Source organism: Simochromis diagramma, unplaced genomic scaffold (genome assembly GCF_900408965.1).
Source record: "Simochromis diagramma unplaced genomic scaffold, fSimDia1.1 OVJJ01000334.1, whole genome shotgun sequence".
Lineage (NCBI taxonomy): Eukaryota > Metazoa > Chordata > Actinopteri > Cichliformes > Cichlidae > Simochromis > Simochromis diagramma.
In genome coordinates, this window is record NW_024386764.1 from 6,177,346 (window position 1) to 6,201,815 (window position 24,470).

General features: G+C 40.7%; 1 protein-coding gene across 2 annotated transcripts; it reads left to right on the forward strand.

Moving 5' to 3' along the window:
- Positions 1-5,128: 5,128 nt before the first annotated feature.
- Positions 5,129-11,189, forward strand: LOC120734412. 2 transcript variants are annotated; one of them, XM_040033237.1, is made up of 6 exons: positions 5,129-5,564; positions 7,171-7,476; positions 8,907-9,056; positions 10,161-10,202; positions 10,853-10,905; positions 10,985-11,189. In XM_040033237.1, exons 1-6 carry the CDS (start codon positions 5,495-5,497, stop codon positions 11,135-11,137), a joined length of 774 nt encoding a protein of 257 aa, XP_039889171.1. In that variant the 5' UTR covers positions 5,129-5,494; the 3' UTR covers positions 11,138-11,189. The 2 variants fall into 2 exon arrangements, with proteins under 2 accessions (XP_039889171.1, XP_039889180.1); XM_040033246.1 differs by lacking the exon at positions 10,161-10,202 and having other exon boundaries at positions 5,131-5,564.
- Positions 11,190-24,470: the final 13,281 nt, after the last annotated feature.

Consider the following 24,470-nt stretch of genomic DNA (forward strand, 5'->3'; position numbering starts at 1 on the left):
TGTGATACTGAGTGTAACTACCGCCCCCCCCCTACCCAGCGTAAAGCACATGTGTCACGTGCGGAGTGAAGCGGAAAAAAAGTGCGAGAGAGAGAGGGTGAGAGAAAGAAAAAAAACCCACGCTTGCAATAAGGAGCCGGCTCGCGTCATTCACGTCAAAGAGTCGGCTCTAAGAGCCATTTCGTTCGCGACCGACCCATCACTACGCTCTGCCTATTTGCCTTTACGTTTCAAGTGGGTGGGGGGTCAGCTTCACTCTGCTTTTATGTTCACTTTCACAGACACGGCGCATTTACACAGAGGGGATATAGCCTACTGGCTCTGTGAGCACGTGGCCACGTCGAGACCGTCCACATAAATCACAGTGTTGAGCGTCTCTAATTGGCTCCTCGGGTATGCGCGCACGTGCGGGCTTAAGTGGAGAGGAGGCAGGGGGGGTAGTTTTACAGCCTGACTAAAGGTAGAATTTCCTACCACGGGTAGTGTTTGTGTGCTAGTGTGTGCTTAAAAATCGATTCTCCTGCTGCTGTAGGTGGATGTACGAAGTGCCGTCCAGTAAGAACATCTAAAGGTGGAGGTTTAGCTGCTTCAACTGGTCACACCTCAGCTCCATCAGTGATGCCATCAAAATCAGAGTCCAATCCACACCAGCTCCACCATCATCACTCACATTTCCACACAGCACCTGTTAGACTGAGCAGTGTGCTACCTGTTTACTGTTCGATTACCATAAGACAAGCATGCACGTGTTTTTGAAACTTTGCAGTTGATAGTGATTCTGGTTGATTTGTTTGATGTTTGGCCTTTTTTTTTTTTTTTTTTGAAGAAAACGCAAGAAATTATGTTGTATATTTTTTATGGTAAATCAAGGTATCGTTCAGTTCATCGTTCATTTTGTTTGTAACAGTGTGTGTCTACTGTTTGGTGTTTGGCCAGCAGTGTTCAGTAACAGTAAAACTGCAGCAAATCAACGAGATGAGCTCACTACAGCTCAGGAAGCTCACGGATTCAGGCAGTAGTTCGCTTGTGGGATAGCAAAAAGCAAGGAAAGCACTCACCTGTAAATCTCCCACACCTTGATAATGACTCTTCATAGATAGATCGATAGATAATGTATTTATCCCCAAGCAGAAATCAAATATCCAGCAGCTTAATTTAAAAACAAACATCTCTCCAGTCATAAATCAACAGATTATCTCCTATCTCCAAAAATGACTCAAAAAATGATGGGTTTATTATTTCACCTATTTAGCTTTGTGCATGGTCTGTGACATCATCTTCAAGCCCTGCAAGGGACTTTAAATGTGGCGTATGGATGATGCAAATCCAAACTAGAAAGGTGGATGTTGGTGGGTTTTGGAGCTATTGTGTGGAAAGGTGGAAATGTACCATTGTTGACACTTTAGAGAGCCTGTGGCGTGCGTGTAGTGGTGGTGGTGGGGTTCCCGTTCTCGATTGCTTGGTAATTGTTTTGTTAAAGCAGCGTTTAATAACAGAGTCAGTTTCCATCAGAGTCAGTTACCATGGAGATGAGGGCTTTCCTGCTCTTCCATTCTGTGCGCCTCCTCCCATCACTGCTGTGTGAGATTCAGCTTAGCAAAATTAATGCCGTAAATGATTGCAAAGTGCCACTTAATACATATTCTTATGTCATTCACACACATGCGGAGCGATGCAGTAAACTTTCAAGGGCATTATTTGTTTATATTAAAGCGAATACGGCTGTTTCTTCAAACACATACGAGCACATCTTTCCACAGACCCCCACTGAGGCTTTTTGTTGTAGCTCTCATCCAGAATCTCACCCACATATATCGAAGGCTTCACTAACAAGAGCGAGGACTCGCTGTGCACCCGAACCAGTGAAACGTGAGGCAAGGCTTTGCTTCAGTCAGCAAAACTGCATGGGAGGAGCAAAGAAGACGGGGCTGTTTAACTGCACAAAACAAAAACAAAAATAGCTTAAATAAGATGATTAATGCAAATATTATTTGGTTAAATACATTATGCAGACATTTCTTGTGGATCAAAGAATAACAAAGGCATGAAGCAGGGACGACAAGCAACCTGTTTCTCAAAATATAGAACTGAAACAGGTGGTTAGTGTTTACCCTCATACATTTGATTGGAAAATCAGAGCTTCCACAGGAGTAAATGTCTTATTGTGGCCAGACTTGGACTCAGTTATCTGAAGAGGATTCCCATGATGACCTAATAAAGGCTCCATCAAAACCTGAGGTCTTCATTTATTTCCTCACTGACTCTATTACAAAGCCCCTCAAACACTGCAGATACAAAGTGAGCCATGGTTTAGTGCACTGCAAGTCAATTTGCACACACTAATGATATGTTAAAATGTACCATTACCGTAATTGAGGCCATGCAATATAAACAAATAAACAAATAAACTTGCATTCCTATTGCTGGGTGACAGCAACAGAGGCGTGTAACAGGACATGATGTGGTGTAAGAGGAAACATTTTCAAAATGCTGTGATGCAGGAAGTAATACCACAGGGGATTGGCGAGGTGTGTGTCTTGAGTGTTTCTGTGAAAGTGTATGTGAGGAGCGGGGGAGAAAGAGCAGTGGGTTATCACGTGTCAAGCAAATTTTGTAGGGACTATTGAGTCCACAAGATGGCGCATAAATGCAATAATGAGGGTGAAATAACTACATTAGTGTCTTCAACTGTAGTCAGTATTGCACGCTCTCTTTGGGGCTGGAAGTCGTTGTTGTGATTGCTCTCACTGACCCCTGATGGAGATGATTGATATAAGAATCAAATCAGCAAACTCCTTCAGCAAAACAATCATACGTAAACTAGATTTTATCTAGTTTCATGACAACATGATGCACTGAGGACTTCTCCACTCACCTCATTCATTCCCCACATGATCATACAGCACTGCAGCACGTCTTTCTCCAGAATGCTTCAAGGTTTTATCTTACAGTATAAAGCATTGTCAGTTGACTATTGTTTTGATTTAACACTACATAAATAAACCCAAATTAAACTGGACCTGAATTATCCACAAACATACATTTGTCTGTGTTGTACAGGATTTTATAGAAAAGTTTTGCTGGAAAGTTGCTGCATGAATAAATTAATGAATAAGTTCCTCTATAGAACTAGAGTTGGTTTGGGGCATCTAAGCTTCCTAAATGCCTAAGAGAAGAGTTATTTCAGTAATATGCACCTATAACAGTGATATATGTACATATGTAAATTTGTTTTTTCCAGCAGAAAGCAATGAAGGGTGAGTTCAGTTTCCCACTAGTGATGGAGCATCTCCAACAGAAGTATGTGGTGATATTTAAACCTAACAAACAGAATTTTATGCAAATGAAAAGAAATGTGAACAGTACAGTTCACTGCAGTACAATTGGAGAATAAAGGTTTTTGCATAATCTTAATGTAAAAATCCACCACTAAGCAGATACAGGACAACTTTACCACGAAGTAAAACTCTCTACAGGAGCGTTACGCTCTGTCGCAGGTAGAATTGTATTTATTTTTAGGTTTTTAATGAACAGTTATCACCACTAGGGGCTCCAGTGTGTTAGCCTATTGTACTTGTAAAAATACACACAGTGATTTTATGGAAATGATACTTCCATGTCAAACTGCCCCTTATCACATTATACTATTGTCTTGCCGATGCTCCTTTTTTTAAAAGCAAACCACTGAAAAACTTTTATTGCAAATGAGGAACAAAGCAAATGTTTGCCTTATTTCACTCTGAGATTAGGTCTGGGAAGTTTTTTTTTTTATTAAAAAAGAAAAAGCAGCTGCCATAGGACAGAAGCAGGGTGCAGTCTAGACAGGCTGCCAGTCTGTGGCAGGGTTAACACAGAGACACACACAAACATGCACACCTGTGAAATGGTGAAAAACAACAGTCATCACACTCAAGTCACATCTGCACTGAAAAACTATGTGTGTAGGCCATAAATAAAAGGATCAAAATCAATAAAAATGTACCTCACTTGAGTTCTTTTAAGGACAGGCTTATGGCTACGTTCCAAAACACACTCAGCTATTAAGAGATTTGGTGAAGTGCTGCAGCTATCCGACCGAAAATGCATTAAAATTTGCGCCCCTCACAACTGAGTCATCAGCTTGGAGACTAATCCACAAGGTCTGTCTTTGCCTGTGGAGATGCCACATGAAGAGCGAACAGGAGCTGCAAGTCGACGCCCAACTCCATCAACCACTGAAACATCCAACAAACAAAATCCCCCCTTGCAGTCTTCAAATTGTTACTTCAAAGCCCCCAACTTCCTCTTCTGTGGTTAAAGTGTTACAGTGTGTGTGTGTGTGTGTAATGTATCAAGGCCAGATTTTTAACACCTACAGTAATGAGGAAACTAATACGAGTTAATCGTGTAACATCAACTTTACAGTAAGTTTCGTTAGTGGTGGAACATTCTCTATATCGTCATTTTTATTCAACAACGCACATTCATTAACATGAGCGTTTAAAAATGTGCAGTTGGTGTCTGTGTACAGCCGGCAGGTCGTTCAATCACAGACACTTCTTGGTAAATTCACTCTAATCAGATGAACTTTCAAAAAAACAAGTCTGGTGTTCAATAAAGATCAAACCTGCAGACAGCTGTGGTTACAGCGGTTGGTGTTTGAGCTCCAGCTGCTCACGGTGAACTATTGTAAACTATTGTTTGCTTCTTGAAATATGTTTTATTAGGCCATTCTTTGCAGTCTGTTAGTGGTAATGTGCGATAATTCACAATCACAGTCACGCACAGGGAAGCTGGCATGCACGTGGACCTAAAACGATGGCTCCTTTTATTTGAAATAACATTGTGTTTATTCAATCGTGAATACATGTAGTTGGTGAGAAACATGCAAATGTGCATTTGTCTTCTAATCTGCAGATGTCTGTGGACATGCAGGATACTGAGTGTTGTTTCTTAGAAGAAAAGTTGCTGCTGGAATTCTTAGAAGTTCAGATGTTTTTTGATGTCGTGTTGAGCACTCCTGAACCTGTTCATACAAGATGAATGTTGCAAAACAGCAGAAAACAAGAAAAATACATTTATGTGTAATGAAAAGTGAAAAAGGAGTGCTGTTTGTTTTTCCGTGTTCTTAATTTAAACTTTAATTTGTCCTCTAAGAGAAACAGGATGTAAGAGTCTATGTTCTCCCCCAGAATATGAAGGAAACTATTTACTCTTCCTGACTTTACCCACATCATGTGAGTGACATCCTCCTCACAGTCTGCACCACATGTCCATGAACCCCTTTGAAGTCTTCCGTTACGGGAGGCGCTTATGATACTGAAGCTAGATAAATTGGTGTTGGTGTAAGTTCCTGTCTACAGTTTCCTCCAGGCAGGCACAGAAGCTGTCACTTGTGTAGAAGTGTAGAGTTTAGGCTTTACATCACAGGGGCAGCTGAAAAAAACGCACACACAGAAAGGTCAAAGCCCAAGCGCCGTCGCAAGAGGCCTCCGAGCAGCCTAACGCTTCCATCATGGGTGAAAACACCATCACGAAGCCTCTCGGGCTAGTTTTTATCATCACAGCTCACATGGTGTTCAACGGTAAGCCGTCTCATTCGTAACTGTTTTACTCCGTGACGTGTGAGAGGTTTTGTGTCCTGGCAGCGCATGATGAACTTGACTGTCTGTTACATTTATTGCTCTCTGATTCCTCTGACAGTTAGTTAATGCACTGAATATTTTGTATGTAACTCGTTGTAGTAGGTCTCTAATGACAACTCAGTTTCCCCCACTCAATTACCATTACTGAATCATAATTGGGGAGTTCCACAAAGCTCTGGTTTTGTGACTCAACTTTATTTGTCGGTAACCCTGTTTCCACAAGTGGTTTGTTCTAAGTTTTGCTGCGGTATCTGTTAGAGTTTTATCACAGACGAGCGATATTAAAACAGGGAACTGGGTGTTTCAAAAATGTTGAAAACACTGACACATTCTGGATAAAACACTCTGTGCTTGTGTCTGAGGTGAAAAAGGCATTGCAGCAAATTAAAGTTAGTCTGAGGCATTGTGAATTTAGCCCTGGCTCATAATGTGTACGTTCTGATGTTAAACAAATATAGCAATCACACTTTTATGATGCCAAAAACAAGCGATCGTACTAATACCACATGCAAGCCCTCAAATCCTTATGGAGACATCCGCAGGTGCTTCACACATGTTTAGAGAAAAAACTTGAAAAATAACTTAACTTAAAATAGATATATAACATAGATACACAGATAGAAAACGCTGATTTGGGCTGATTAATTTGGAAAAAGACAACACAGTAGCTCCAGTCCCCTCGCCGTTCTGAACTTAATAAACAGAAGAGAATAGAAGGATAGTGTCTTCACCTTTTAGCGTATAATAGAATATATTTGAACTTCATTTGTTTCCGTTACTGTTTTTAGTAGGTGTCCAAACACCTAGACTCCTGTTTAAATATAAGTACTTGCTATTTAAAGGTTTCTAATCACCAAATCACATAGTTTCTACAGAAGAGAGACTTTCAAACAGAGGAGATGACACATCTAAGAAAAGTTACTTATCTCATTTCTATATGTGAGCTAACACTGAACTTTAGACACAGATGGCAGCTAGATAAATCAGGTAAATCAGTCTGAACTTCGCCTTGGTGCTGTTGCTGGTGGCTATATGGCTGTGTAGACTGATCCAGCACTGCTGGCATTTTACTGTGGCGGCTTAGCCTAGTTTAAACACTACCCTGTAGTTTTACTGTCAGTGATGGAAAGTAACTGTGGAACTTGCACTAAGGTAGTGAGCAGAAGGGAAAAGTGACCCGCCTGTTTCCTTTGTGGAGAGGATCAGTCGTCCTGTGCTGCTTCTGTGGCTTTTAGGTTTTTGAGGATTAAACCAACTGATGTCTCTAACACAGAATATGTCACATGGACTATTCTGTTTTCACTACTGCTTTCTTCCAGCTACCCACATCTTACACTGTATACTGAAGAGCATCAGTTTAAAATACTATAGGAACACAAAGCGGGGTATGATCATGTGTTGATGAGTGGAGACTGATGCATCATTATGGATTTATTAAATTTAAATTGAATAACAGTAAAAGCATTAGAAAGCATTAAAAACATCAAACTAATTTCTCCACTAATCAGTGTTTATAATGCAAATCTGCTCTTCTGTCTCCATACAGACCCCAGCCATGCACAAGTCATCGGGATCTTTGGCAGCAACATCACCCTTCAGTTTACATTTAATGTTAGCATTAATGAAAACAGTCAAATTGGAATTTATATAACAGGCGAGAAAAAGATTGACGATTTTAAAAGTGGGAAAGGTTCCTTTGTTATTTGCCCCCAAAACAATTCTGTATTTTACCACATCATAAATCTCACTCTAAACCACACTAACACCTACTGGGCCAGTTTATTTGGGGGCAACCTAAGAAAAAGTAATGAAGTGAAGTTGACTGTTGAAGAAAGGAACATAAGCTGGACAGGTAAGGACATTTGTTATGATTATAAGCTGCACATAATGAAAACGACTTTAACACACAGTAGAGCAATATCAAGAGCAGACTAAAGTGAAGTATGTTTCCATTATATTCATACAAACAGAGCAGCCATATATAGTATACACTAATTCCTCACCACCTTTACTTCCTCAATGTTTGCCTCTTTATTATAGATCCTGTAATAAATGACATCATCATTCCTAATATCTTTTAAAATACTATTCCAAATTAAAATGATCACTTTAATTAATTGTGTCTCCTAGTATTGACTGCATTAAATATAAAAACCATATAGTGTGTATAAGTGTCATGGATCCAAGGTTGCTGTTAACCAGTTAGTGAAAAGTTTAAAGCCCATATGAAAATTAAGTCACTAACACACTATTAAAACAGTAGAACAAATTAAATATGATTGTCACAGAGTCCTGCAGGTTATGTGTTTGCCACATTGTTGATAAAGGCTCAGTTAGAACAGAAATATTTAAATAAACAAACAAAAATAGCTCCTCGTTCTCAGATCATATTGCTGAGCATTTAAAGGATAGCTGACATTCAGTCAGTCCCATCTGCTGTAGATACTTACCAGAGCAGTAGGGCAATAATACTGCCTTCCTTTCCTAGCCTGTTTGAATAAAAAGCACTCTGATGCTTTGACCTAAATGCTAAATACTGATGTCACCATGCTAGCATCTTGCTATCCAGCAGGCGCACATTAACCAGCTTTACAATCTAGGCAATCAAAGCTATCTAGCGTGTCAACATGTTCTAGCGTTAAATATAAATTATGTTTGCAAATATTTGGTCAGAACTGGGCTACTGAGCAAATTTACCTCTCTACCTGACAAGGAAGCCAGCTTGAAAATCAGGCACATCAAAGGGTTTGCAGTGCATTCACAGGGGGACACAAACAGCAGTGTCAGTTACATTTATCCTCACAGAATCGCAATTTGCGTCATTCGTGGAGCTGCTGAGATGTTTGAGCGTAAAGCAGCTGATATGAGATTGACTGATGTACAGTCCCATTATAGATAAAATAATGAGCCTTTTGTAACTGCTTGGTTACTATTCACATATTCAGTATGTTATTTGTTATTGATTACAGAAAAACTGAATACTGATCACTGTTTCACATTCTCATTGGTTTACAGTGTCAGCTTACAGCCCATAAGAAAGAGTTGAAGTGTGTAATTTTACTGCCTACCATGCTTTATTTCTGTTGCTGATGTATGTTATAAATATGTATTATACTGCATTAGTCTATATGTACTGGGGAAATATGCATAGATCCATTGGGATCTAAACTTATTCAGTATCTTTAATCATTTTTATTTTTTGTTTCATTTCTTTTCATAAACGTGGTGCGAAAATATGAGTGAAGCTCACATATTTTCATGACTTTCTTTTAACTCCTACAGCTCCACCGCCGTCGACTATACCCACAGATTTCAATGACTCTTCCAATTCCCTTTCCATCAGTAAGATCATCATCATCTTCGCGGTTTTACCTGTGGCCCTGTTAGCAACAGTACTCCCATGGTTGATCTGTAGTCTCGTGAGACCCAAAGGTAAGCAAATATACGGTCCAAAAACAATCTTCACCTTCACTTTTCACTGATATGTTGTGTTGTGTCTGTTATCAGAGTGTGGCCAAAACTTTTATTATTTTTTGGAGACGTAGGATTTTATTTCATTTCCATGTTGTAGTCTGAACGTAGTGTCAGCTGAGTTGGAATAAAACACATCAGGAACCTTTAATTCAATATTCTCCACATATAAATAGTAAAGGGGTATGAAGCCAAATTGCGTGTGCGGGGCTGCAGTCAGTAGTATTTTCTAGTTTTTCAAGCAAACAAAGTAATGGTAAGGAAACACTTGTTATTCTGTGGAAAAAATTTGCAGTTGTGTGGTTAGATGCTCAAAAATGCAAACCAGATTGCAGTTTCACATCCTTCTGATAGATGCGATGATTCATCTCTTTTGAAAATAAGTCCTCCTTCAGTGCATGTAAATCTAATTGTGCCTACTATCACTGAGAGATGGGTGGAAAGAAAGAGCTTGCATTATTTGTTCACTAATACGAGTGCGCTTTCACTTCAAAGACAAACCCCTCTGGCCTACTTTGAGTAGGAACGCTGCCGCGCTGAAATAATCTGACAGCCCCCGTGACCTCAGAAACCGCACTAGAAGAGTTCCCGTACATGTATACAAATGCAAGCAATTGCTGACTGCGCACTCCTGCATCGTGCCGTGCTAATCGGGCCCGGCCGCTGTCCACGAGTAGAGGTTTCGCACAAAACCGACAGATGCTGGAGAGAAACTGCTCTCTTTCTTTGGCAACTTGTCCTGGTGCATTTGCACTGCTAGAGGATAAGGACCACGTGACTTGTTCGGCATAAACTTACAAAAAGCTTAGACCTAAAACTATATTATAAAAGTTAGGCTTGACTAAAACATTTAGTCACAAACTGTAGTTAAACTAAAACAAAATTAAAACATTTTACTTTAGCACAGCTTATTATAATCATTATTCGTTGAAAAAATATTGTTAAGCATTAAATTTTTCGCTGTCAATAATTTTGGCTTGCTATCACTTAATCTGAATGCTAATTTGTTTAATTAATGGTATTTATGTAAGAATATCGATAGCTTTTTTTTATATCTTTTTCCAGAGGCGGGATCAGGAGGTGATGCTAAGCCTAGCTTAGCATTAAGTAAGTAAAAAGCAATCGTAACTCTGTGTAAAGGTAACAAAATGCTGATATTAGCGTAAAAAAAGCTCAGGAATAAACATGCAATCTCATCATTGAGCTCAGTAACTGAACATTAACATTATCATTGCAATGATAATGTTTAGTTTGTGTTTAGTCTAAACCGGCAAAGCGAAACCCGGTCTCCTGCGCAACAGCACGAACACTCTATGTGGTTACGACGTATTTGACGTAGATTCGTGCTTTTGATGTATTTGACGGTTAATTGCTTTTTTTTTTATGAACGTCTAACGTTTTTTTTCCTTATCTGATGAATCAGAAACTTATCTTGGATGTTATTTCCTTTATACTCCTGGGTGCTGTGGCATACTCCTACTCCCTACTTCCTATGAGCTAAAAAATTCCAAAACATGCGGCATTTATGTCTTTAATATTGACATTTGACTATTTTCACACTTTTTTAAAAGTATGACAATGGAAAATATGTAAATCGGGGATAAACTGACGTGGTTGACGGGCTGTAACAATAAATTTGATAAGAAATTTTTTATTCGAACGACCCACGAATGCTTCTTCTGCAAAACTCAAAATACAGTATACATGACCGATTTCACCTAGTTCGTAACATTTCACCTGCTTTTCTTCTCATGCAGACAAACAACAGCAACAACAACAAAGGCCGCAAAGCTCCACTCCCACAGTGCAGGTAAGAAAGATTTTGATCTGCTGTTAGAGAAAAAAATAAGCCTGGAAATTCTTCAGCCTGACTCGAGTTGCCTTCGCAGGAATCAGTGGCGTCGTTGAGCAGCGTGTCTGCACCCTCGGTGATCTACAGCGTCTTGGACTTCCCAAAAAGACCTCCGACAATTGTTGAGATCAACCCAAGAGATACAGAGTATGCTGCCGTCAGCTATCTCACAGAAAAGAGACACATGTGATGCACAGCTCACTGTTCGACTAGTGTACATAACATAAATCTAAATATATATATAAATATAAATTTCTTGCAAGTGTTAAAAATCCTGCTTTTGTTATACAGGGATGTCTTATTGCACTATATCTCAAACAAAAGAGTTGGGAGAGGAAGAGTCTGCATGGGTAGTGTGTATGTAGGTGTCACTTTGTGTTTGGTGGTCTCGAAATTGAGATGCATGCTGCTGCTGCGGCAAACCTCAAGCCAGAACATAATACAGTTACAGTGACAACCCAGCCTCGCAGTTAGCTTTCAATTTTTCTTTGCTGTTAATTTGTGTCGGGGGTATCTGGCCACTAAGGAATACTTAACAGGCGATAAATTAGATTTTAGATTTTCTTCAGACCAGAAACACAAAGCAAGCACTTCCTGTGTACCCAGAGTCTACTGTACATCACTGCTCTGGGTCTCACTGTGTTTAATAGCTTCAGTGAACCACACTGATGCACTAGGTGACAACACAGGAGATGTAGTGACCCCTACAAACTTTGCTCCCTCTGTAGAGCACCAAATTTAGGTTGTTCTACCACTGAAATAGCCTCACTTCTGTTGACTAAAAACTACACTGAACAATTCTGATGCTTTTAATATTTAAAAATCTTTAAAAACCTGCCAACTAAGCACATGAATTTAGAGACAGCTTTGGGAATGTGGATATCCAAACCTGTTTGAACGGGATATGTTACCAAAACTCTGCAGCTGACACTGTCTTAAGTTATAAAAGTATCCCAAATGACAGAAATAACTAAAGCATGGTATCCTTTGTTAGTTCCTGTAAAACAGGGATGCCAAATTTATTTTACATCATGGGCCACAGACAGCCCACCAGTGAAACTACATGATAAATATGTAGACTAGAATCAATTACTAATATCTACACTTAATCACTCTGGTGTGGTATGAATGTCAGTTCCTATTTATCAGTTGGAAAAGCTACAAAACTCACACTTTGTAGTTTTGTAGCTTTTCAGTTAAAACTACAAAATCTTCCAAAGCTGTCCTGTGGGCCATATTGGAGTCTTTGCTAGGCCAAATCTGGACCCCAGACCTTATATTTGATGCCCCTGCTATAGAACCATAAATGACCTTGTAAGTGGAAGAATAGGAGTGTTTCCACTTTAAAAGAATGCCTAAATCCACATGTGGCCGTGATTACACTTCCGAGTTCACTTGGAGTCTGTTTGAAGGAAGCGCGTGCTGGCACGTGCCGTTGGTGTCACTGTATTGTAGTGGCTCATGAGAATCCCAGCACTTACTTGCACACTCTTGTAGATGCAGAACATATAATAAAGGTGTTATGCAGCAAGAAAATAATGCAAACCTTTCACTCGCTGTTTCTATAATTTAAGAACCAAAACCACTTGGTTAGTGTGATGAAGAGTGTGACACATGCCAGTAAGCTCAAATTTCTAAATTACCAAGTTGATAATTTCAGATACAATTTGCACAATCAAACAGCTGCTAGAGGTCAGTTTTAAAATGGGTCCCAATAAGTGGCTGCACACAGAAACTAGGGGCTTTTATTTTGTTTGAGTGGAAAGTTTTGACTGAGAATGCATCATCATGCAATCCCAGGCTGAAAGGTTTTACACTTTGATGACATTTCCAACATGAAAACCTTTCATTTTCCGCTTCACCTCATCTCCAGAATTCATCTTCACTCCCATGCTGATAATCGCGTGAGAGCTTGACAAGCTCACTTTTGACTTTCAGGTTTAGTGACTTCTTTTGCATCGGGGTATTTATCACAACACGGAGGAAAAAGTTTCAGGGACACCGTCCATACGTGCTTATAGATCAGTTATAGACCTTTCAGCTTATCAGTACTGTATATTCAAAGGTCACTGGTGATTTTTCCATGAGCTGCTGCATCAGCTCGCCACTATCATGCAAATCTGACAACAACAATCTGACACTATGTGCAATAACTGCATGCATGGCCTCTGAAGTTCTCTTTTTGAAAGCTTATTGATGTCTTTGATTTACTCAGTTCTCATACATCTTTATCATATTTTAAAAATGTATTCTCTGGTTTATTATTCACCAGTTACTCAGAGAAAGAGCAAGTTCATTTTGAAATCCAGCAAGCTTTCAAAATGTACCGTCCTGTCACGTGCTACTTTATTACATACTGCTGAACTGTTTCTAATTGAAATACGCAGTTTTTAAGATGTAAATGGATGTAAAATTATCAACTTTATTGTGTGTGTGTATGTGTGTGTAAATACTGTCTTCAGTTCCTGAATGTACTGTACTGGATCTGTGTCACAGAAGGAACAGAAACTGCTCTTTATTTTGATGGCAGCGGTGCATGCTGGGGGATGTGTAAAATAAGTCTTCAGAGTGTTGTTTTGTTTTTAAAAAATCAAATATTTCTGAATTCTTATCCTGTAAAAACACCTCTAAAATAAAAAAAAAGTTTACCTGAGATTCTGGTTTTCTTTATGGTTTTAGTAACTAAAGTTGACGCTCAACACACACAGTTGTGTATTTAAAGAATGCACTGTTTTATCTTCTAGTCTGTGTTACAGTAGGTCGTGGAGTCTTTGGCATGTAAAAATAAGCAGTATTTTAGCACGTTGCAGGGACTTACCCAAGTAAATCACCTATAACGCCAACTTTATTTTTCTGTCAAGACCACGTAACAAAGCGTGATCTTAGGTTATACACAGACGTGGATGCTTTTTCACCTTAGAATAAACTGAAACCTACACCGAAACATTGCAAAGTGTCTTTTAGTGTGCTAAAAGACTTTCGTTTTTAGTGATGCCCCAAACAGGCGTACGGCATCAGCCCTGCAAGGCTTTTGCTACCTGTATTGGCTGATTGGAGTAGGAGGCTGAATGGAAACCACTCAAATGACTGATGAGACAAAAATAAATTCTTTGGGTAGAACCTGAAGCGCTGCGTCTGGTAAACACCCTTCTGCTTAACCCCGAGATGACTGAGATGAAATATTATCTTGACAGCATCACGCTGTTCACACTTCTCATCAGCAGGGACAGTGAGACTGGTTAGAGCACACAAGGAAATGAAAGCAGCAAAATACAGAGAGGTGTTTGAAGAAAAGCAGAGCGACGCGCAAGTCTGGAGCAGCGTGTCTTAGGTTGCATATTCCACTCATACAGATTGTTCCGAAGCCAAGGGACCCTGATGGCAAATCCACAGACATCTTTGAATTTAAGCCTCATTCTTTGGAAACCCAGAAGGGCCCCAGCTGAAAATCTAAGGCTTTGAAGTGACATATGGGAGTCCTGCATTTCTGATAATGCAGCACAGTGCAGTCTCATACGAACAAGTATAATGAAATCATACAAATCAATCATAAGAAGATCTTAAAATAAATTCTAAAAGATGAGCGAAGCGCAGTCAATAGAGGTGATGTGATGCCATCTGCTGAAACCAGTATGTGACCATCAACCATCAGTATGTGACTGAACTGCAGACTTTATCTTTTATTTGAGATATTAAGCATCACGCCCCCCACCCTCAATGACCGCCTGAAGTCTGGAGCCCATGGATATCACCAGTTGCTTTGTTTCCTCCTCTTTGATGCTCTGGCAGGCCTTTCCTGCAGCCGCCTTCACTTAGTGCTTATTTGTGTATTTATTAACTGATAAGCAGCTCTCTTGGGTTCCGATTAGGTGGTTGATTTGACTTTTTCATCGCCTTGAGAAACCTTTGGGTTGCTTTTGCAGTTTGCAGTGCGTTGGGTCTTTATCCATCTGCACTGGTTGCGGCATTTGTGAATGTGAGCATTGAGTGCTCCTTCACCTGCATCAGCATCTCTTTTGACCTCAGAATAATGAGAGTTCAAGCAAACAGCTACCAAATACAAGTTCCACTGCAGATGTGGAATAACTGTCAGTCTGTGGTAGTGAGCCTCTGAAGTCGGTGTGCTGTATATAAAAGAAAAGTTGTCTTATTGTCCAGATCCTTGTGGACCTAACTGTAAACATGCAGTTTCAAATGATAAATTTCAGGTTTTGGTTATAATACATTTTGCAAAAGTGCATCAGTTAAAGTTAACTCTACAACAAAAATATTTTGCACACTGTCAATCTAAAATCCAGATGAAGTAACAAGCACATCTAAAGTTTGATCAAAAGGAGAACACTTGGTCTATCCGGTGGTACAGCCACAATAACTGAGCTCAGTGTGTTTGGAGTAAACACTTAAGCTGATCACTCGGTGAGTAAGTTTCTGCCTCCCACGTGCTTGAGGTAAAGGCTTCATTGTTTTCTGTTTGTGTGCATGTTTGCTGCTGCACTCAAGCAGTGGCCTGAGCAAATAATGTGTCTGCACTTTGCACTTCTTAACACCCACCTCTACTGTATCTCATAAAAAAAAACAACAACCCTACATTGCATTTTCACAAGTGAGACATTGCATTTTCTAACCCAGTGCATCAAGAACGCAGAAAGTGCAACATTTGATTTAAACTTGTGTGTCATCATTTTGATATAACTGACAGATAGATAGATAGATAGATAGATAGATAGATAGATAGATAGATAGATAGATAGATAGATAGATAGATAGATAGATAGACAGATAGATAGATAGAAAGTGCATTACAAAAAATATGTACACTATAAATGTAAGAAAAACAACTGCATGATGGTATAATACAAAAATAAAGGGTCTTTTGTGTGCCTGACACTGAATGAAGAGTCATTTTTCAGTTTTAGAGAGGACAGTAGGAATGATTTCCTGAAGTGTTCTTGTCTCAGTGTCTCATTTGACACTGAGACTCATCTGAATCTTAGTTTCTCCTGCCAAAGACAGCAGGGTCAGAATTTGGGGTTAAACAGCATGAAACGTGGCTGCATCCCCGCTGGTTCAGACTAGTGGTGGTGGTGCAGTGGGGTGGGGATATTTTCTCAGCACAAACCAGCTTGTTACTGATTTTGCCCATACCTTTTTCAACATTGTACCAAACATTTGATGGCTGCTTCCAGTAGGATAATGTGCCATGCCATTAAGTAAAAATCAACTGCTGAACATCACAGTGATTTCTTTGTACTCACATGGCCTCCACAGAGATGCAGTGGAACGGAAGAACAAGATGATATCGTCTCTATATGGACCAAACATCCTGTTGAATCTGTGCCATGAAGAGTTAAGGCAGTTCTGAAGGCAAATGCTGTCCAACTAAGTACTAGAAAGGTTTACCTGATAAACTGGGGTACATTGGGACTGACTCTTGTGGCCGTTAGAGTAGATGTAATTTTTTTAGCTCTAGCTCTAGCTAATTGCTTTGCTATCTAAAGTGGAAACTCTTACTTCTAAGTTTATGGATATGCAAGTGCAGTTGTATTTGGGTGGTTTATGCTGATGCCTCACAACAAATAGGCTCAGAGTTCAACTCTCAGCTGGCTGGTGCCCTTTTACATGGATTCTGCATGTTTTTCCACTGTCGGCTGAAATTGATGCCATGGATGTGAGTTAGAGAGTGTGCAGTTGGTGCTGTGATGGACTGGCTCTGGATCTGTCCATGGTGTATCCTGCCCTGTTTTTCAGCCAATGACAGCTGAGATTATGCTCCAGCCTGTCTGTGACCCTGAACCGTATAAGCAATTAAGAAAATGGATGGAGTGGATGGATTGACTGTGCGATCGTTGTGCATAGTTGTTACATGCGCCTGGCCTGGTTTTAAAAAACCAAGCATTTGCTTGAACAATTACGGAAAAACTCAGTGTTTACCATTCAAACAAAGGGCAACAGCTGATCAAGTGTTTTGCTTTCCTGAGAAACGGATTCTTTTATCTCTAATCAAATCTTATTTTGTTGATAAGGCGTAACTTTCCTTTTCATAAAAACATTTTCCTTCATCCAGTATTAGGTTTGGTTTTCACACCTCTGAAATACTGCCTACACCTTTGATTTTTTTTTTTTTCCCCAGTAAGTCAAACAGAAAAGTGAATCTCACACAAAAAAGGGGAAATTCATTTCATTTACGGCCTCAAGATAACCTTTTTCTACCTATAAATCATTGCCAGTAGAATTCATACTGAAAGCCAGATTTCAGATTATTTTCTGCTGCTGGATTATACTGCCAGAGAAAGCTTACTGCAAGTTTCTCTTAGCTGTGTTCTTGAATTAAATGAGTTTATCTACTAATATTGGTGGTTTTGAATGCAAGCCAACATGCAAACCTCCAGATTTATGATGACAGCTTTACAAGATATGCCTTAAATCTGATAAAATGGGAGTATAAAATGAAAGTTAAAAAAAAATACATTTCTCTTCATGTCTTTCCTGCCTGTTTTTGCCACAACTACTGAGTTTTCTGTCAGTTGCTTCGGATGCTGCCACCCCCCTTTCCTGTACCTGCTGCTCCTTAGCCTTCTTGTTCCTGACCGAGCTTCTGTTTGTTTTTTGTTTTGTTCACTTGAGATTTACCTTCTTGTTGGCATAGCCTCTAACACTGTATTATTTTTTTTCCTGAAATACTCACCTCAGTAAAGGTGAACTATTTTAGTTTATTTCCATCACCCTTTCCACAAACCTGTCAATATTGGTCTACTTGTCAGTTTCCATATCACGACTGCAGCTTTTGTTCCTCTCGCGCTCTAATGGGAAGCAAAAAAGTCCTTGACATCTCAGAGCAACCATGTCAGTTTAAGTAAACAACTCTAACTCTAAACTCTAAACATTTTCCAGTGAGCAGTAAATCTTCACTGCAGAAGCAAAAAGAGACTAAGAGGTTTCGCTCTTTTGTCCAAACTTTAAGAAGACACTGCCCTCCTGTGGCTGTGAGTGACAACAACACAGCTTTTTATCTACCCTTCAACCTCATTTCAATTATTTTGTGAGTCTGCGCTCTTGAGAAACAAGCCAGTATGCTAATATGTGCTAATATGCAGAGAAAAAAACAGGACCTAGGCGAGGAAACTAGGTTGTTGCAGAGGAATAATAGCAGCTGCAGATCATGAAATACAAGCAGTCGTAAGCAAAACAGATGAAACTATGTAGAAAACCTGGTAACAGATTAGTATTATGAATATGTTATGAAAGTGTTGCATCATTCTCTTACTGGACACTTTATTAGTTACACCTTCCTAATGCTATGGACCAACTTTTGCCTTCAGACCTGCTTTAATTCTTCATGGCGTAGATTTAATAAAGTGCTAGAAATGTTTCTCAGAGCTTTTGGTCCACATTGGCATGACAACATCACACAGTCGCCAACCAAGAAAATACCCCACACAATTACACCACCACCAGAACCATTGGTGGATCCATGCCTTCATGTTATTCTGATCCCACTGTCTGAATGTCACAGCAGAAATTAACACTCATTGGATCAGAAAATATTTTTCCAATCATCCGTTGCCCAGTTTTGATGAGCCTGTGTGAGCCTCAGTTTCCCGTCCATAGAGGACAGGAGTGCTCAGCTAAGAATAGGAAGATTTCTGCTGACTGGGTGCTTGATGCTGTGGGTCTTCTGCTTCAAGCTTCCATTGTGCATTCAGAGATGCTCTTCTGCAGGCTTTGGATGTAACGAGTGTAGTTTGAGTTAGTGTTGCTTTCCTATCAGCTCAAAGCAGTCTAGAAATCCTCCTCTGATCTCCAGCAAAGGATTTCTACCAAAAAACAGCCACTCACTGGATATTTTATGTTTTTTTAGACCATGCTCTGCACCTCTTACAGGTGGTTGGTCAGGCACGGACACAGGAGAGGAGGCAGAATTAACTTTAAACAAAAAGCAAGTTTTCATTAGGGACTGATGTGACGTGAAACATAAAACAAAGCATGAAACAAACTTGAGCAAGCAACTAAACTGAAGGCAATGACAAAACTAAGGAATCTATGAATAAACTGTGACACTGTGACTAGATTATGACGACAATGAATGCTATGAAAACTGTGAGTACTAAGAACACAATGACGTCTACGACTGGACACGGGGAAGGTAACACGGACTACTAGACAGAGGACTTAAATACACACATGAGGTGATCAGGGGAAGTGGAGACACAGGAGGACACAGCTGACTAGAATGAGACATAATAACTAAAACTAAGGAACCAAGAACTCAAGGCTCTTTCAAAATAAAGCAGGAAACGTGGACATGACATGAGCAACATGAAAAGACACAGACAGAAAATACATGACGCAGAAGACTGGGACAGACTTACACCAGGGGACATGAAGAGACTCGTAACTATAGAGACATGAAAGAACCTAAACTATACTGCAACTCAAGGTAACAATAATAATGCTAAGACTTAACATAATTTCATAAATAGCCCAATAACATAAAATAACTCATTAACCCTTAACTTAAGAATAGCACAGGGATAGAACACAATGTAAAAATAAGAAAACAATAAAAAAATAATACAAAATGCTGGGTCAGAGTGTTACGGTGCAACGTGGGGGACTCAAGCGCAGGACTCCAGGATTGACTGCACACAAGAATTTATTTACAGAAGTCACCGGGTGTATATACAGGTCGTGCAGGGCAGTGCTATATACAACAAAGTGGGGGACGGGGCTCCAGGGAAATCCAAGGGGTGATCACTCGCTCTCCGATTCTTCGCACACGACCGTGGGTCCACTCTTCACACTCGACACAAAGATTCACACAGGGGAGGTATCCAGGAGGTCTGTAGACAGGAAACAGGGCTTAATTACAAAATTCTCAATAGATTCTCAACTTAGCTGTGCTGTGGCTTTGACTCTCACTGACATATGGCAGACAATGATCCAGCAAAGACCAGCAGTCTCCTCCTGGCTTAAAAGCCGATCGCCTTAATGGGCATCAGGTGTGTTCCTCCTCCGTGGGCGTGGGCCGAGGGCGTGAACCCACAATGAGTTCCGCCCCGGCGACAGAAAGGTGGAAAGAGAGAACGAGAGACAAGAAATGGTAGAAAAGGCTGATCAGCTTCCCGCTGACCCCCCAGGCCGTGACACACAGACCCAGCCCCTCACACTTCCCCATTCTGATTCTCACTTTGAACATAGTTGAATCTACATTTACATGCCTAACGCGGCTGTGCTGGCGAGCAGATATAGGACCCAAATGAAGGACAAGGCTAAACAGTTTTAATGGTATCAACTCATAAGAATAGCATTTTAGAGCAGCAAATCTAAGAAGAAGGATTTTTTAGGAAAACACAGGGACCTGGACAAGACCAAAAAAAAAGAACAGGGAAAGACTCGCACAGTATACACACACACACAGGATAATAATAGGTGGGAACTCAGTTTAGGATAAAACACACGATGACTGTGGAGGAAGTTAAACTACACACAAGACACGGAGACAAAGAATCACCAAAATAAAACAGGAAGAGAGACATGACTGACTGCGAGACACGATTAACTTGGCATAACAAAACCAGGGAGCATGAAAGACAAAAATACAAAGACAAGACCAGAGGATCAGACTGAGAACACAAAAGGAACTGACTAAATTAATCTAACAATCAGCTTCCTTTAAAAAAAAGAAAAAAGGAAAAGGCTAGCACTGTTTTCATGATTTTTAAATATAATGATTGAGAAGCATGTTCTCAAGTGCAGTGACAAATTAATATCACATAGTGTTCTAAACTTATCATTTACAAACTAAAACAATATAACTCTGATTGTTCCAAAATATAACCATGCCCACAATTGAAGCACATCAGAAACTGCCTCTAACCCGCCATCTGCTGGTCAAGTTGTGTTACAACATGTAATAAAAACGACGGTCTGTGAGAGAAAGATGCTGAATGAAGCTGTGAGGTGCAACAAACTGATGGGTCACAGAGAAGCACTTCAACCTCCTTTAACAAGAAGCAAGCATCCATCAGTCTAATGGAAACAGTGTAGAGGAAGTGGGTGCTCCCTCAATCATCGATTCATTTAACATCTTCAGAACAATCTGGGTACAAAGTTCCTGAGCTTCTTCTGGGCTTCAGCAGAATCCATATACCTGTTATCCTGATGTCTCATTTTAGCAGCCTTTGCAAGTCTCCCTGCTGCCTGTGAATGACGGGCCACAGTTTCTAGTTTTCACCCACTGCTAGGTCCATCAGGGAGTCTTCCAAAAATAGCAGGAGTGCTGAGAGCAGATCTGTTACAGTGTGGATATGGAGAGGACCAAAGCCAGGCTTATGGAAACGAAAGGTAACCTTCATTAAAACATCATCAATTTTAAGGAAAAGGGGTTAGGAAAAGGAGATACGGGTGACTCAGGGAATCGGTAAAAGCAGAGGCACAAAGTAACATTAATGCAGGGCATTAAAGAAAACTGTCCTTCAAAGTAAAACAGGAAGTCCAAAGGCAAAACAGTGTACACTAAGGTAAGGTCCACACTGGATCTAAGCACAGAGGATGAGTAACAAGACATGATTGCAAAACTGAAACTAAGCACAAGAATATTCATAAAATAGAAACCAAAGATTTGAAATGTTACGAGAAGTAAAACTAATAAAATACTGAAATAACAGAGAAATTCCAAACAGGAAACAAGAGCACAGGATCAACTGTGAAACCAAATACAAACCATGATTACAAGAACTCAGGACAGGAACTAAAAACCAGGGACGAGGATACCAACTTCAAATGACAGCTAATTAAACTTTTTTTTGCTTTTATGGGAAGAGTGACAAAACCTTTGAAATCCACTGCATATATTTGTCTCTTTTAGTCATATATTTCTTATATTCTCATATTTACTTCTCCAAAAACTGCTGACATTACACCGAGGCTGTACCGTGCTTTCATAATGAGGGGGACCATCAGAGGGGGAACCATGCCATCCTCCTGGGAAGAGCTGAGGAGAACCCCAGACGAGGGGTCACTCAGCAGCCACGGAGCAGAAGCCACAGGGGGCTGAGTGGTAAAGCTTCACAGGAGTGACCGGTCTACCACAACTGCAGGCTTCACAGTCGCTCTCAGTTAGCTCCCCCGTAGCACTGCTCTTTATTGTGTTTAAATGAATATGTATAGGTTCATTAACATATGACGTCTTACACAGGCATACATATGAACAAAGAGTACCAGTCTGTGTATACGTGTAGGTGTGCGTGTGTGTGTATGTATGTGTGCGCAGGTGTGTGTGTGTGGTCAAGATGTGACCCTGTGAACGACTCCCCAAAGCTGGTGCTAGGAGCCCAGCGGTCCGCCTAAACAAAGGGCTCTTATACTAAAACAGATACAGAGTAGGTGTCCTCCTATACCATAAATCAGTCAGAGAAGGTAAGGCAAAAAAACCTTTATTTTACTCAAGTTTCGTGTGGGGGCTTGTGTATGTTACTCCCCTCTTGTCGCCTAGCAGAGGGGGGGCTCGTCCAGGATCTCCTTTTCCCCATAAGAACGTGTGTTTTGCTACATTTATTTTTTCCTTCTGCCCTCTTCCCTGTGTGAGCACCATATCGGCTGCATTTTGCTTAGAGCATTTCTTAGAAGCTCCGTCTGTTGTGCTCCTTGATAGCTGCCGCAAGTGTGAATTGCTGTGAATTGCTGCAAATTCCTGCAAATTGCAGAACTCCTTAAGCTCCAGGTCCCTAAAACACTCCGTAAGAGTGACCTGAAAGCGCGGGTAGTAGACAAGCTGGTCTAATGCAAGTCCCTGATCTGCCAGAAATGCCTGTGGTCTCTGGTGAGCCTAGTCAAACTTCCTCATTTGAGGGGGACCATAAAGATGGTTCTGGTCATGACTGTGTGGGAGATGAGGGGTGGAAGACACTGCGCACGCTCCCTCGCTATGATCAGAATCAGAATCAGAATACTTTATTAATCCCGAGGGAAATCAGGGTTACAGCAGGCAGCACGCTAATGGCGCATGCGGACTTACAAAGGAACCTTCTGACCAACTTTACACAAACATCACATTGGGGAGACATGTCAGAAAGGTAGGCTGATAGGAAAAAAAAAACAACGAAAATACACTACATGAGGTAAGAGGAGGAGAAAAAAAACTCCACTCAGACTGAGCTCCTAGTGGGAGAACAGTTTGATAACAGAAAAAACACCTCAGCACAAAAGCACATGACTATCAATACACCATAGAAACACAAGACAAGCAACAGGGGCGGGTAAAGGGTAAGAGAGAGCCGGTGTAGACAGCGCATCCGGTCCTGCAGCATGTCTGCGCTGGTCCAGTTGACTGCCATCTTCCCCGGTATAGGGCACAAGCATCGAAGCCGTTTGGAAAGGGAGGGGGGATCAGTGTGTGCACATCAGTGTATGTGTGTGTGTGTGTGTGTGTGTGTGTCCAGAGTTCAGCTGAGACAGTGTCCTTCGCCCCGACAGGCTAAGTAAACAGTCTTCCAGCCAACCCAGGTGGCCTTGCATGGGATGGGAAGAACAGTCATAACACAGTCGTTATCAGGGAGTGATTGTTCGGCTCCAGCCTTGGGCCTGCAGCTGGCGCCCAAGGCCCGTGCTTCTGAACTCTGGAAGTTCAGAAGTACGGGACGGGGCCCGGCTAAAAGTGCAACTGGCACGGCTCCATTTGGAGGCCGAGGAGAAGGCTCGGGTCAGGCGAGCTTAATTAGAGCTCGAGATCAGAAGGTTGGAGATAGAGGCAGATAAAGCAGTAAGGCTGCGTAAGCTGGAACTGGAGTCTCAAGCCTCATCTGTCTCCGCTGATCGTCCAGATTAACAATGGTCAGAAATTAGACAAAAGTACAAGTCACAGAGAGATCAAATAAAGTTAGCTCTTGTCGGGGTCATTAATATTATCCAATATATTTACTTCCTCTCCAGCATATTTTGACCCCTTTTGAGGATATTTGTTACCACTGCTACGCAGACGACATCCAACTATATATATCTTTTAAACCTGAAGATGCTTCTAAACTGCGGATTTTAAATGTGTGTTTGGAAACCATCAAAGGTTGGATGGCCGACAATTTCCTCCAACTAAATGAAAATAAAACTGAAGTCCTGTTATGTGCTCCAGACAGACATGTACCCAGCATAATGAATGCTCTTGGTCCCCTTTCAACGTTTGTGAAACCATCTATCAGGAACCTAGGGATAACCTTCGATCCTGCTCTTACATTGGATACTCACGTCAAATCTCTGGTTCGGTCTTGCTTTTATCATTTAAGAAATATTTCTAAATTGAGCCCCATAATAGCTCATACTGAACTGGAGATTGTTATTCATGCTTTTATTTCATCACGACTGGACTATTGCAATTCACTGTTTACATGTCTAAACAAGAGTTCCCTGGAGCGTCTGCAGACTGTCCAAAATGCTGCAGCAAGGCTTCTGACGAAAACATCGAAATACTCACATATAACACCGCTGCTTATACAGTTACACTGGCTCCCTGTCGAATTCAGAGTCCACTT

Excerpts from the sequence above, each read along its gene's own strand:
- LOC120734412 (XM_040033237.1), top strand. The coding sequence starts at position 5,495 with ATGGGTGAAAACACCATCACGAAGCCTCTCGGGCTAGTTTTTATCATC. Across the intron at positions 5,565-7,170 it reads AGCTCACATGGTGTTCAACG|ACCCCAGCCATGCACAAGTC; the intron begins GTAAGCCGTCTC and ends GTCTCCATACAG. Across the intron at positions 10,906-10,984 it reads GCTCCACTCCCACAGTGCAG|GAATCAGTGGCGTCGTTGAG; the intron begins GTAAGAAAGATT and ends TTGCCTTCGCAG.